This window comes from Stenella coeruleoalba (genome assembly GCF_951394435.1).
Source record: "Stenella coeruleoalba genome assembly, chromosome: 20".
NCBI lineage: Eukaryota > Metazoa > Chordata > Mammalia > Artiodactyla > Delphinidae > Stenella > Stenella coeruleoalba.
The window spans coordinates 28,131,234-28,144,818 of record NC_137166.1 but is presented as its reverse complement, the minus strand read 5'-3'; the positions used below and the strand labels follow the sequence as shown (position 1 = coordinate 28,144,818).

The 13,585-nt window shown below is 44.3% G+C and overlaps 1 protein-coding gene across 3 annotated transcripts in view; it reads left to right on the top strand.

Moving 5' to 3' along the window:
- The window catches only part of NUP93 (nucleoporin 93), a 122,152-nt gene that overhangs the window by 12,850 nt on the left and 95,717 nt on the right, over nt 1-13,585 (top strand). For 2 of the 3 annotated variants that reach the window (XM_079906862.1, XM_079906861.1), the window contains exon 3: nt 4,543-4,649. In XM_079906862.1, coding sequence (XP_079762988.1) covers nt 4,592-4,649 — 58 coding nt within the window. In that variant the 5' untranslated portion in view covers nt 4,543-4,591. Of the gene's footprint in view, nt 1-4,542; nt 4,650-6,628; nt 6,746-13,585 lie in introns of those variants that run through there. The other variant, XM_079906863.1, reaches the window with a different exon arrangement.

The window sequence follows — 13,585 nt, the reverse complement described above, 5'->3', positions numbered from 1 at the left end:
CAGTTCTAGAACAGGCAAAAATAAGTTATAGTGACAGGAAGCAGATCAGTAGTTTCCTGGGATGTGTGTTAGGGGATAGAGAGGAGGTTGACTGTAAAGGGACAGAAAGAAACTTTTTAGAATGATGGAAATCTTCTATACCTTGATTGTAGTGATGGTCATGCATTTATTAAATACACCTAAGTATACTTTTAAAACAGGTCCATTTTTTGGAAGGAGACTGTACTTCATGAAAAATGTAATCATTCTGGCCTGGTGGTTGTTTAACAGTTATTCATTGCAGATTTAATTTGCATTACCCTATGACTAATTATGTTGAGTACCTTCCATATACTTACTGCTGTTTTGATATTTTACTAGTCAGGTTTCTCCACAGAAGGCAAACTAGAGACCCAGGAGAGTCTGTAGTAGTTCCAGTCCAGTCCAACAGGCTCAAGGCCCAGGAAAAGTCAATGTTTCAGTTCATGTCTGAAAGCAAGAGGAAAAAACAGCTGAAAGCAGTCACGTAGAAGGAATTCTCTCTTACTCAGCATTTTTGTACTATTTAAGCCTTCAACTGATTGGATGGGGCCCACCCACATTGGGAAGGGCAATCTTCTTTACTCAGTCTACTGATTCAAATGTTAGTCTCTCCAAAAACACCCTCACAGACACACCCAGAATAATATTTGACCAAATATCTGGGCATCCTGTGGCCCAGTCAAGTTGATACATAAAATTAACCATTATAAATATCCTCTTTTGTGAAATACTTATTCAAGTCTTTTGCCCATTTCTAATTGGGTTATCTGTCTTTTCCTTATTGATTTATAGGAGTTCTTTATATATTCTGGATATGTCATAGTTCGAGAAATGTATTGCAAATTTCTTCAGTCTCTCAGTGGGGTCAAATTTATCAGTCTTTTCCTTGTAGTTAATGATTGTTGTGTGTTATTTAAGAAATGCTTGCCAACCCCAGGTCATGAATTCTACTATCTTATCTTTTAGAAGATTTATTGTGCTTTCTTTTCACATTCAAGTCTATAATCCATGTGAAATTTATTTTGGGTATACGGTGTAATGTAGGGATACATTTTTTTTCCCCTATAGCTAATAGGCTCATACTACTTACTGAAAGCCCTATCTTTTCCCCCTCTGAGTCACTTTTGCCGTAAATCAGGTAACCATATCAGGTCCACTTCTGGACTCTCTGTTTCATTGGTTTATTTATTTATTCTTGTACCAATTCTTTTAAAATTATTATAGCTTTAAATAAGTCTTGATATTTGACAGTATAAGTTCCCCTCCCACTTTGTTTATCTTCTTTAAGAAAGTCTAGGGACTTCTCTGGTGGCACAGTGGTTAAGAATTCTCCTGCCAATACAGGGGACACAGGTTTGATCCCTGGTCCAGGAAGATCCCACATGCCAAGGAGCAGCTAAGCCTGTGAGTCACAACTACTGAGCCTGCACCCTAGAGCCCGTGAGCTACAACTACAACTACAACTACTGAGCCCACGTGCCACAACTACTGAAGCCCACGTGCCTAGAGCCTGTGCTCCACAACAAGAGAAGCCCCCACTCACCACAACTAGGGAGAGCCCGTGCGCAGGCTTGGGGACCCAAAACAGCCAAAAATAAATTAATTAATTAATTTTAAGAAAAAAAGAATGTCTAGAAGGAACATTCTTGGCCTTTTACATTTTCAGGTAAAATTTACAATCGGCTTGTTAATTTCCTTTAAAATTTTTTCTGGGATTATAACTTGAGGTATTTGAACCTAAATCACCTTGGGGAGAATTGACATCTTTATAATACTGTCTTCAATCCAAAAACATGGCATATTCCTATGTTTATTTAGGTCTTCTTTTGTTGCTCTCAGCAATACTGCGTAGTTTTTAGTGTCAAGATCTTGCACATTTTTTTTGTCAAGTTTACTCCTCATTGTATTATTTTTATGCTAATGTAATTTATATCATTAACATTTTTAATTTTCTATTTATTTTTGCTAATATATAGAAATACAATTAGTGTTTTTTGTTTTCGGTACGCGGGCCTCTCACTGTCGTGGCCTCTCCCATTGCGGAGCACAGGCTCCGGACGCGCAGGCTCAGCGGCCATGGCTCACGGGCCCAGCCACTCCACGGCACATGGGATCTTCCCAGACCGGGGCACGAACCCGTGTCCCCTGTATCGGCAGGCGGACTCTCAACCACTGCGCCACCAGGGAAGCCCCTCCAATTTTTATACCTAGTATTTCTCTTTCCTGTCATAATGCACTGGTTAAGCCTTCCTGTACAATGTCAAATAGAAATGGTAACAACTGACATCTTTTTCTCAGGGGAAATATTTATATTTCATCATTAAGTGTGATGTTTGAGGAAGGCTTTTTAAAACCAAATTAAGTTCCCATCTATTCCTAGTTTGCTAAAAAATTTTTTTATCATAAATGAGTGTTGTATAAAATGCTTTTTTAATGTGTTTATTAAGATACACATTTTTTTCCATACACATTTATGCTGTTAGTGTGGAGAATTACATTATTTTCTAATGCTAAATTAACCTTGCATTTTTGGCAAAAAAAAAATCCCTTTTAATTATGGTGTATTATCTTTTGCTATATTGCTGTATTTGGTTTTCTAATATTTTATTTTGAATTTTTGCCTTATGTTTACTCAGGCTGTTGTCCTATTTCTTTTCTTGTAAGGTTTCTGCCAGGTTTTGAATTCAAGGTTATAAAGTTCTCATTTAACAAATTGTAAAGTGTTCTTATTTTTTCTATTCTCTGGAAGAGTTTGTGTAAGATTAGTGTTATTTCATCCTTAAATATTTGAAACAATTTGCCAGTGAAGTCATCTGGACTTGGAATTTTTTGTTTTGGGGTATGTTTATTTTATTTCAGTGGAAGTAAAGGGTGTGTTTTGAAATCCTGTCTGTCCCAGAGACCATGACACTTGCTTGTCCTTCATGTCTCCACATGGCTGCTCCTTCAGCGATTCAGTTCTTTGCTCAAATACCACCTCCTCAGAGATGTCCTCCATGACTGCCCCAGCTAAAGTAGCACCCACTCCTTTCAGCTACAATTTCCATTTTTTTGTAGACTTGTGTTCCCTAAAATTAACCTTTCCAAAAAATTGTTTATTTACTCTCTTTCTCTCCTGTTAGATTTTGAGCTCTGTGGGGCAGGAACCTTGTCAATCTCCTTCCCCTCTGAATCTTTACACTCAGAACATAGCAGTTGCCCAACAAATATTTTTCAAGTGACTAAATGAATAAAAGGAAGCCAGATAGAGATCCTTTCCCCACAAAATCGCCAGAAGACAAGAGCGATGATGAGGATGTTCATCATCAAGTCTTACATTTTTAACAATAAATATCGCCTAGGGTCTCCATCAGACTTAATACAGAAACAAAAATCTGCTATATAATTCTGTAGTCTCTGCCAAATTATGATGTCATTTTGAAACAAAATGTAATGAACATAAAAATAAGACTTCTTGGGCTTCCCTGGTGGCGCGGTGGTTGAGAGTCCGCCTGGCGATTCAGGGGACACGGGTTCGTGCCCTGGTCCGGGAAGATCCCACATGCTGCAGAGCGGCTGGACCCGTGAGCTATGGCCGCTGAACCTGCACATCCAGAGCCTGTGCTCTGCAACGGGAGAGGCCACAGCAGTGAGAGGCCCGCGTACAGCAAAAAAAAAAAAAAAAGACTTCTTCAGTTTCTTTCTTTGAAAATGGAGCTGTTTAATATTTTTTTTGTTTAATGTTATTTTTTAAATGTATAGAACAAAATGTAACATGATGGTGAAAACATTCTGCTTAACATTGTTGAAAGCACCTCCTTACATAGCATGTGAGGGACAACCACATTCAGTTGGGAAAAGCTTACTGAATTCTGGCCTGCTGACTTTGTAACAAGCATGTTAGATGAGCTGCTGCAAGGGTTCAAGTAATCTTGCATCCTTCAGGATTATTTTGATTATAAGTGACAGAAAACCCAACTGAAAGTGAATTTTTTTTTCTCATGCAACAGAACATTCCAGGGGTAGGGTTAGCTTTAGTTTGATCTAGAAGCTCACATATTGTCATTGGATTCTGCCTCTCTCTCCATCACTACATTGTTCTCTTTTGTAATGGCTTCATTCCTAGGTAGGTTCTTCCCTCATGGCTAATAACTAAAGTTCTAAAAGCTTAATTTCAGGGAGTGAGGACTTCTATGAAAACTCCTTCACAGTTCCAATTCCAGTGGTAAAGAGAGCAACTGTGTGAGCAGAACATCTTGAGAATGAATTTTTTTGACTCTGTTGAGTCATAGGCCCATCCCTGAACCAGCCACTCTAGCCAGGGTAGAGCTCATACTATACTAGTAGTCTTCTGCTACTTGTTTTTCACACTTAAAATTATGTTTCCAAGATCCACCTGTGTTGTGTTTGTAGCTATAGCACACTCATTTTCACTGCTGAATAATATTCCATTGTTATAATACCCACAATTTATTTATTTAGTTAATGGACATTTGTTTTTTGTTTTTGTTTTTTCCTGTTATGAACTGTGCTGCTGTGAAGATTCTTGCAAATATCTCCTGGTGCACATGTGTAAGAGTTTTTCCTGGGCATGTATCAAGGAGTGGAATTGCTGGGTTTTACAATATGGAAGTATTCAGCTCCAAAAGGTAAACGTCCTGATTTTCCGTTTGGCAATGTTTCATGAGTATTTGTCTATGGTATTAAAAATTCTTCTTTACATAATAGAAAAAAGCAAGGTAAAAGGATAAAACATTATTCAGATGCAAGATGCTGTTATATTTGTGGATATTGTCTGACCACAGCAGGATCTGGTTATATTTAATAGCTTTAAGACAAAGGCCACACCCATATATATTGTCAATCAGCATCAATCATTTATACAGAACCCACAATATGCTTGTGTGAGCTGTTAAAGACAAACGAAGCTGGACACTAGTTAAAGTGGTAAGGACATATTTTAATCAGCAATATTCTATTGCAGTAAAGAACAGAGTCCAGCATGAATGGAACTCAACTTTGATTTGTACAGAGGTGACTGGGCGTTTCAAAGGGAGAATCAGAGAATAGGGAGGGGGTTGAGCTATGCTGAGTTACGGAAAAATTACCAAAAGTGGGAAGGAGGTGTCAGTCCATGTGAAACTCATCTGGATTTGCTAACTGGTGCTCACTGAAGTTAGGCTGCTGCCCTCGCACAGAGGCTGGGAGACAGGGACCCTATCTTCAGGTGTTGGCTGGAAAAAATGGTAAATTCTTTTGGCAGCCTTGAGTTTTCTCTGGCAGGTACTTTAAGAGGGGCTAGGGTCACCTAAGGATGTGGCCCTGAGCTGTTAGAAACTATGTTGGTTGTTTTGCTCAAGTTGTTACAGGCTGAGGTTGAGGCCCTAGAAGAGAACAGGGCTCAGAGGAGCCTGGCTAGAGTTCTGTCAAGGAGAGAATCTGTCAGAAGTGAGAAGAAAGATGTGGTGAGGGTGGGAATAGCACTATTTCTCTCCTCTTTACCTTTGCTTACACCATTCCCTAGGCCAGGAAAAACCTCCTCTCTCTCTGCCATTCTAAGCCCTATTCATCCTTATGGCTCAGTTAAGGTGTCACTTCCCCTGAGAAGGCCTCCTTGACTTTCAACCCACCAGACCGGGTTAAACACCCTTAGCATCCTTATATAGCTTTGTCACGCACTTAGCACATTACATTGAAATACACTCTGCTTCCTCACCAGATCGTAAGGACTGGGTCTCATTCATTTTGGGCATATTGTGGGCACTAATGTATGTTGCATGTATGGGCACTGTGACAATCAAAGGTCCACTCTCCTTATGTCTTGGACACAGAAATAGCCTCCCAGCTCCTCTCTGCTTCCCTCTTCTCTACCCAGAGGGCTAGAGAGATCGTCTATAAAGGTAAGTCAGCTCATGTCACAGTTTGGCTTCAGATCCTCCGGTGGCTTCCATTTGCATGAGGAATAACTTCAACTTTCTTGCTGTGGCCTGAAGGACCTGCAAAGTCTGGCCCCAGCCAACTGTGAGTCTTATCCCACCTGAGCTGGATCATCCTCTAGCAGTCATACTCCCCTTCTTTCTATTCTTCAAACACCAGGCTTGTTTCCCGGTGGAGCCTTCAGATTTGTTCCCTCTACTTAGAATGTTCTGCAGCCAAGACTCTGCAAGGCTGACCCTTTCTCATCATTCATGTTTCAGCTCAGCCAGCACCTCCTCAGAGAGGCCCTCCCTGACCACATTCTCTTTCCCATCACACTGCTTTTCTCGTCATTGCCCTCCTTACAAACTGGAGGTGATTTATTATATTTTGTTTTCCCCACCAGCTTGAGAACTCCATTAGGGCAGGGATCTTGTCTGCCGTGGCTGCCACTATGCCCCCAGTACCTAGAATAGTGCCTGGCACTCGGATGGTGTTCAATGAAGGGTAAGAAATCCGCGCAGGCAATTGTGGGATCGCTTTCTCCGGCAGGAGCCGACTCTAACCACGTGGGAGGGGTGAGGGCGGTGGCTGGGTGCGTGTGGGGAGGGACAGCTCTGTCGAAGGCCCCGCCCAAGCCCCGCCCAAGCCCCGCCCATGTCCGTGTCCTCCTCCTCGGGTCTCCATAAAGTTCATTTGGCGGCGCGCCGCGCGGGGTCTTCTGGGAAGGCCGGTCTCGGCCAATCAGGAAGCGCGGGCGAGCGGCGCGAGAGGCGGCCGCCGCGTTTTCTAACCCGGACCTGAGCGGCTGACGCGGCTGCAACGCCAGGTAAGGGTGTTTGTGGCTCCGTCCTTTCGACACGGGGCAGGTCCTTGAACCTAAGGTCCAGAGGCTGGGCGGAGCCCGGTCCCCGTGCTCGGAGCCGTGCTGCTCACACTTCCCGTTCGCCTCATGGCAGCCGGCACGCCTGACGCCTGCGACACAGCGCCCTGTCGAACCGCCCCCCATTATAGCGTCGGGCTGCGCTCCGGGAGTGCTTTCTATCTGCTCTCTTTCTGAATGCGGAGCGTAGGCCCCCTGGCGACCCTCCTGTCCCACTACAGCGCTCTGCCGGCGCGCCACGCCCCCCCCTGCCCTGCGAGTCCACCCTTGGCTGTATCGGTGCCCCTCCCCGCCACCACACTCCGCCTGGTATCTTCCTGACCGCGCCCTGTCAGCTCCCTCGCTCGCTCCTCGGGGATGCTCTATCGGGAGGCGTTTCCCTCCCGGGAAAGGGACTACCCTGTGAGCCTTGGCCTATCTCCTCTGTCTGCATCCAGCGCAATGCGCCATCCCATGCAGGGAGATGCTAGTGATTAGAACCTGGAGGTGGCCCGCACTTTTCTCTGGGCCCACAGCACCCCATCCTCTGCAAAGGCAATGCCTGCATTTATTGGGTCTCTTTTTTAAAAATTACGGGGCCGACCGCAGGGGTCTTTGTTCCAAGTTTGGACGACCCATTGACAGAGTTGCTGGTCCAGGTTTGCCCCTCTGTCGGGGGCAAAAGAGATGAGAGGTTATGATTTGTTTAGACCAAAATGTTTTTCAGCAAGGGTCACCTTTCTGTTCTGTTTGGGGGCTGTGAGAGGGTGCCCTTGGGCATCGTATCCTTCCTTCTTTCTTTCAGTTATTCTTCTTTGTGAATTTGTGTTTGGGACATTTTCATTTTTTATTCGTGGTGATCTCACTCGAGGCTCATCGTTCTTAATACCTGTTTATTAGGTTAACAGATCCCACATGAATATCTCTAGCCTGGGCCTCTCCCTTGACCTATATCCAGCTGCCTACTTTAATATCTCCACTGTGATGATTTGTAGGGAACTCAACCTGAACATTTCAAGATAGGGCTAGCAAGGTTCCCTCCACTTCTCTTCCCAGACTGCTTTTCTTGCTGTTTTTTTTTTTCTCAGTAATGTAAAAGGCTCTGACCGTTAACCTTTGAGTCATCCTTAACTGCTCTCTTTCTTTCTTACTTCACATCCAATGCTTGGCATCCTGGGCCAGGTCACCATCACCTCTCCTGGATTATTGAAATAGTCTCCTACCTGGTCTCCTGGCTTCTGCCCTGGCCTCTATTTTCAGCACAGCAGATAGAAGGACCCTCCAGTGGGTCCCCATCTCATTTAAAGATGAACTCCTTACAGTGAGTTATATGGCTTTACATAATCTGACCCACTGTTATTTTCCCACTTTCGTTTTCTGCTACCCTCTCCTTCCACATGGCAGACATGCTCCGACCTCAGGACCTTTGTGCTTGCGATTCAATATTCATATGGTTCGCTCCCTCACTTCTTTCAGGTTTTTATTCAAGGGTCACCTAGTGAGACATTCCCCGCTTCCTATCTTCCTTTATTGCTTTAGTCGTTCTTATATTTTACTCATTTATCTGTGTATTGTTTGTTTTCCCCCTCTAGAACATTATCTGTTTTGTTCCCTGATGTATCCCCAGCACCTAGACCTGGCACACAGTAGGTGCTCAACAAATAGAAAATAAATCCATGTTCCTGACACTGTTAGAGGCTTGGGGATCCAGTGGTGACTGAGATAGGCCTGTGCTCACTGAGCTGCTGTTTCTGTGGAGCACATCATCAGCAATAAGCCCGCAGGGGTAGCATGTAGTGGCAGGGCCTTTTTAAAAAGAGGGCAAGGATGTCTGAACAGAGACCTGTTTGAAATCAGAGAGGGGAGTATCTCGGGCAAGAGCATTCCTGGAATGGGAACAGCAAGTGCAAATACCCTGAGGTGGGAACATTAGAGATGTGGTGAACTTGAGTGTCTAAACCTGCTTCCTGATGGGCTGAGGTAGAAAATAAGGTAGAGAAAGATAGATATGCCAAGGAGAAGGAGGGGTCAGAGCAAAGACCTGGAGGTGAGGACCTGAGGTATGTTCAGGGAACAGGTCACTTTAATTCAGCAGACATTTTATTCGGTAACTTTTTAAAGTTTGTACCAAACTTAGCAGCTGAGAATTCAAAGCTGAGCAGTCTGTGGACCTCACCCTACAGGAATTCTCCATGTAGAGAGAGAAACAGACTTGGGAATAAAATCATCACAACTCTTCACCTGGCCAGGGAAGAACAGTAATAGATGGTTGAGAATAGTGTGGGAGGGGTTTGAGGTAGGTAGGACTGTCCCAGCTGACTTTGCAAGGTACACAGGAGTTCCCATGTGCCAGGGTATGTTTGTGTTCTAGCAGAGTGTACACCTGTATGTGCCAGTGTGTGAAGGGAGGAAACAGCATGAGGCATCCCAAGGAATAGAGAATTGCTAGGGTATCTTTGCTGGGAGGCAGTAAGAGATGAGGATGGTAAGGGTGGCAGTGCCCATTCTTTGGATGGTGCCCCTATTGGCCGTGTCAACGCATGAGCACTTCCTTCTGTAGGAGATGGAAGGTGTTCCTGAGGGTATAAAGCCAGGGGAACGTTTCAGAAAGACCTCTCTAGCCAAGGGGAGTGTAGGTTAGAGGAACAAGAAGGCTTAGACTGTTGAGGTAATCAGGAGAAGAGCATGAGGTTAGAGTGGGGGCAAAAGAGATGAGGGTTCGACTTTCCGAAAGGTTTGGGAGATAGACCTGGAGATTGGATGTTTGGAGAGGAAAGGGAGCCTGAGGTGGTTTCTGGCTGAATTGACTGGTGCTAATTGTTTTATCAAGAGAGACTGGAAATGCAGGAGGAGGAAGTGGTGCTGGTGGTGGTGGCAGTGGCAGCTAAGAGGGGAGAGAAGTGAAGCGTTTGGGATAATATGTAGTTTGAGGCATCCACTGGTCAGCCAGCTGTAGATGTCAGGTGAACAGTTGGAAATATTGACCCTGGGAGAGAGCTGGGCTGGACAGAGAGATACGGAAGTCACCTTTGTTTTGATAGGTCAGTGTCCTTGCCTGGGCCCAGATAGGCGTCCGAGGTCCATGGAAAGGCAGCCTTGAGCCTCCTGGCACTGCCTGCTTAGGAGTGTGTGTGTGGTTCTCTTGGATGCACATGTGTATGTGAACGGATTCAGAGAGGTCTGTAGCCATCTGGGAGATGAATGGCTGTGGTAGGAATTGTAGTTGAAGTTCAAGTGGATGTTATCCAGAGAAATATATAGTGTGAGAAGAGGAGGTCCAAGGATAGAAGCTTGGCATTTGAGGGGTGGGTAGGTGAAGGAGGCATAGCAAAGGAGGCTGAGAGAGGGAGGAGGAGGAGGAGACCCAGGAGAAGGTGGAGTCTCCACGTCTTGGGAAGAGAGAGTTTCAGGAAGGAAGGAGTGGTTAGGATGTCAAAGGCTGTGAGAAAGGAAGGATTGAAGAGTCCATTGGATTTGGCAGTTGGGTCAGTGGTGACTGCTGGGGAGTTCAGGAAATGGGAGGCAGGCAAGCAAAAGTTAGATGGCAGTGGTGATGAATGAATGACGCGTGACAGGGGATGGCCGTCTCTTTATGAAGGGAGTGGGAGCCAGAGGAGGACACGGGGTCGAGGAAGTTTTTAAAAATAAACTTCTTATTTTAGATTTGTTTTAGATTTATAGAACACATGCAGGATAGTACGGAGTTCTCTGTACCCCTCACCCAGTTTCCCCTACTGATGAGGAATTATTTTAGGGAAGGAGAGACCTAAATCCTAGAAGGAACCAATGACAGTGGAAAAAAAGGACAACCATCACTTCCTGAGCTCTGGCTGTGCGCAGGTCTCTGCCATGGGCTTTACTTCTATAATCTAATGCATCCTCACGGCAACCCTGTGATGTCAGGCTTACTCCCTTCCCTGTCTCCCTCGTTTCAGTAAACGGCACCTTCATGGTCTGAGTTACTCAGGCTTAAAACCTTGGCATTGGCCTTGACGTCTTTTCTCCTCTCACACTCTACATCAGCAATTCATGTCTACACTAAATCTACTCTTAAAATATAGTATCCATGAATCAGACCCACTTTTTGTCTCTTCCACCACTATCACCCTGGTCCACGCAGGTCTCAGGTATCACATCTGGGTGATGGAGTAGCCTCCTGACTGGTCTCCCTGTTCTTACTTTGTCCCCTCAAGCCCCCTGTCTGTTCTCCACACAGCAGTGGGAATGAGCCTTAGAGAAGGCTCAACCCTTCACTGGCTCCTGTCATAAGTAGGCTGAAATCCAGAGTCCTTGGTGCTGGGAAGCCGACATGATCTGACCCTGTCCCAACCCCTTCTCCCAGCACCCTTCCCCATGATTATGTGCTTCAGCCACGTGGCCTCCTGCTCTTCAACTATGCAAACTACACTTCTGCCTTGTTTCCTTGGCAAGAACATTCTTCCCCCAAATATCTACATAGCTCACCCCCTTACTTCAATCAGGTCTCTGCTCAAAGGTTTCCTTTTAAAAGAAGCTTCTCAGAACACCCCAGCTAAAGCAGTCCTACCATCCACTCTGCTGCATTTCCCTGTTTTACCTCCCTCATAGCATTTATCAATACTTGGCATCATGTGTCTATATGTTTATGCATTTTTATTGTCTGTCTCCTAATAGACATAAGCTCCCTGAGGCTGGGGAACTTTGTCTGGTTTTTCCATAGCTCCATCCCCATTGCTTTGAACAAACAGTACCTAGCATGTGGTAGATGCTCAATAAGTATTTGTTAAATGAATGAAGGAAAGCTGCCATGTAAATCACCATGACCTGAGTGGCTTAAACAACAGAAGTTTGTTTTTCTACAGTTCTGGAGGCTAGAAGTCCAAGACCAGGGTGCCACATGGTTGGGTTCTGGTGAAGACCCTCTCTCTTTTTGGCTCGTAGGTGGCCACCATCTCAAGTGTGTTCACATGTACTTTCCTGGGTGAATGTGTGTGTGGAGTAGGGGTGGGAGATAGAGGAAGCAGTTTTCTGGTGTCTCTTTTTAGGAGGGTACTGATCCTGTCATGAGGGCCCCCTCTTCATGACCTCATCTAAACCTAATTACCTCCCAAAGGTCCCTTCTCCAAATGCCTTCACATTGGGGGTTAGGACTTCAACATATGAATTTTAGAGGGACACATTTCAGTCTGTAGTACCAGAAAAGTTCTGTTGTGCTTCCTCCCAGTCATTCCCCATCCCCACCAACCCCCCGGATAACCAGTGTTCTGATTCCTAGCACCACAGATTAGTTTTTTCTCTTCTTAAAATCCATATAAATCGAATCATGCAGTGTCTTTTTTTGGTGTCTGGTGCTTTAGTTCATTCTTATGTCTGTGAAATTTATCCCTATTGTTCCATGTAGCTTTAGTTTGATCTTTTCCATTGCTGTGTGGTATACCGGGGAATGACTACCACCATTAAAAACTCAAATGGTATAATTCTGTATATACAGTGTTTTAAGATTATTTGGGGTCGGTGGGGGGGGCAGGGGACTCAGACTTTAGAATCTGATAACAACTATAGTGCTTCTCATATTTTTTAAAAAATGTATGCATATATTTCCCGGGGTTCCTGGTGCCTGTGATGCTGGTGTCATGGCTTTCAGGACAAGAAGCCTTCCTTAGTTTACAGCAGGGTTTCTCAACCTTGACACAATTGATGTCTTAGGCTGAATAATTCTTTGTTGTGGAGGTTGTGCTGTGCATCATAGGATGTTTAGCAGCATCCCTGGCCTCTGCCATCTAGATGTCAGTAGCACGTCACCTCTCTCTCTCAGTTGTGACAACCAAAAATGCCTCTATATATTGCCAGTGCTCCCTGGGGAGCAAAGCTGCCCCCAGCTGAGAACCGTTGGTTTCGAGAGACGAGCCAGAGCCTTTTGGAGGTAGACTTGGTGATCTGCCCCCGATTATGCCAGCTGTAATATGGGGCCTGTATCATTCCTCAGGTTCTTTATACAGATACTTTTCATCACCGCTAAAATGGGGCTGCTCCTTCCAAGGACACATTCATTAAGTGAGTTTAAAGACTGAATTAAAATATCCCACGTCTGTAGATTCTTCACGGCGGGCAGGACCTTAGAAATCACCTGAGCCAACCCCTTCCTCTCACCGGTGGTGAAACTGGGATCCAGAGATGAGGAAGGGCCGGTCCTAGGGTCAGAGAGATGATGCGGGGCAAAGCCAGGAAGGGGTGCACAGTTCTACTCTAAGAATTTGTCAGAAGGTAGGCTGTGTGGTTACTTTATGTTTCTGTGTGATGCCAGATTGCTTCTCTTTGCTCATTGAAGATGAAATAATACAAGTGTTATGTATCAAGAAAGCTGATACTACACACTCCTTACTGCAAACACTGAGTCATCCAGGCCCATACTTGTACTGAATCACTCAGGTCTTTAATTTCTCTTCTGTCTAGGGTAATTTATTTTAATTCTTTGTTTTTTTGTGTTTTTTTTAGATTTACTTTATTTATTTTATTTTTTTCAACCAATAGCATTTATTTACCACATGTTTACAAATAAATCTATTACTTAAAATAGAGAACAGCTATTAAGAAAATTTTTTCTCACACACACACACACACACACACACACTGTATTTTATTTTTACAAGAGATAAATAAACTGACACCAAGCACTGTAAATGGATGACCACAACAAAAGCAACAATGACTGCATTTACCAAACACGAAACGCACTCATACTATGTCATAATATTGACATTCAGTCCAGTAATCCTCCACTGTCACAGCTCCTTTATTTTTCAGTAAAAATTGATTTGTATATTTTTC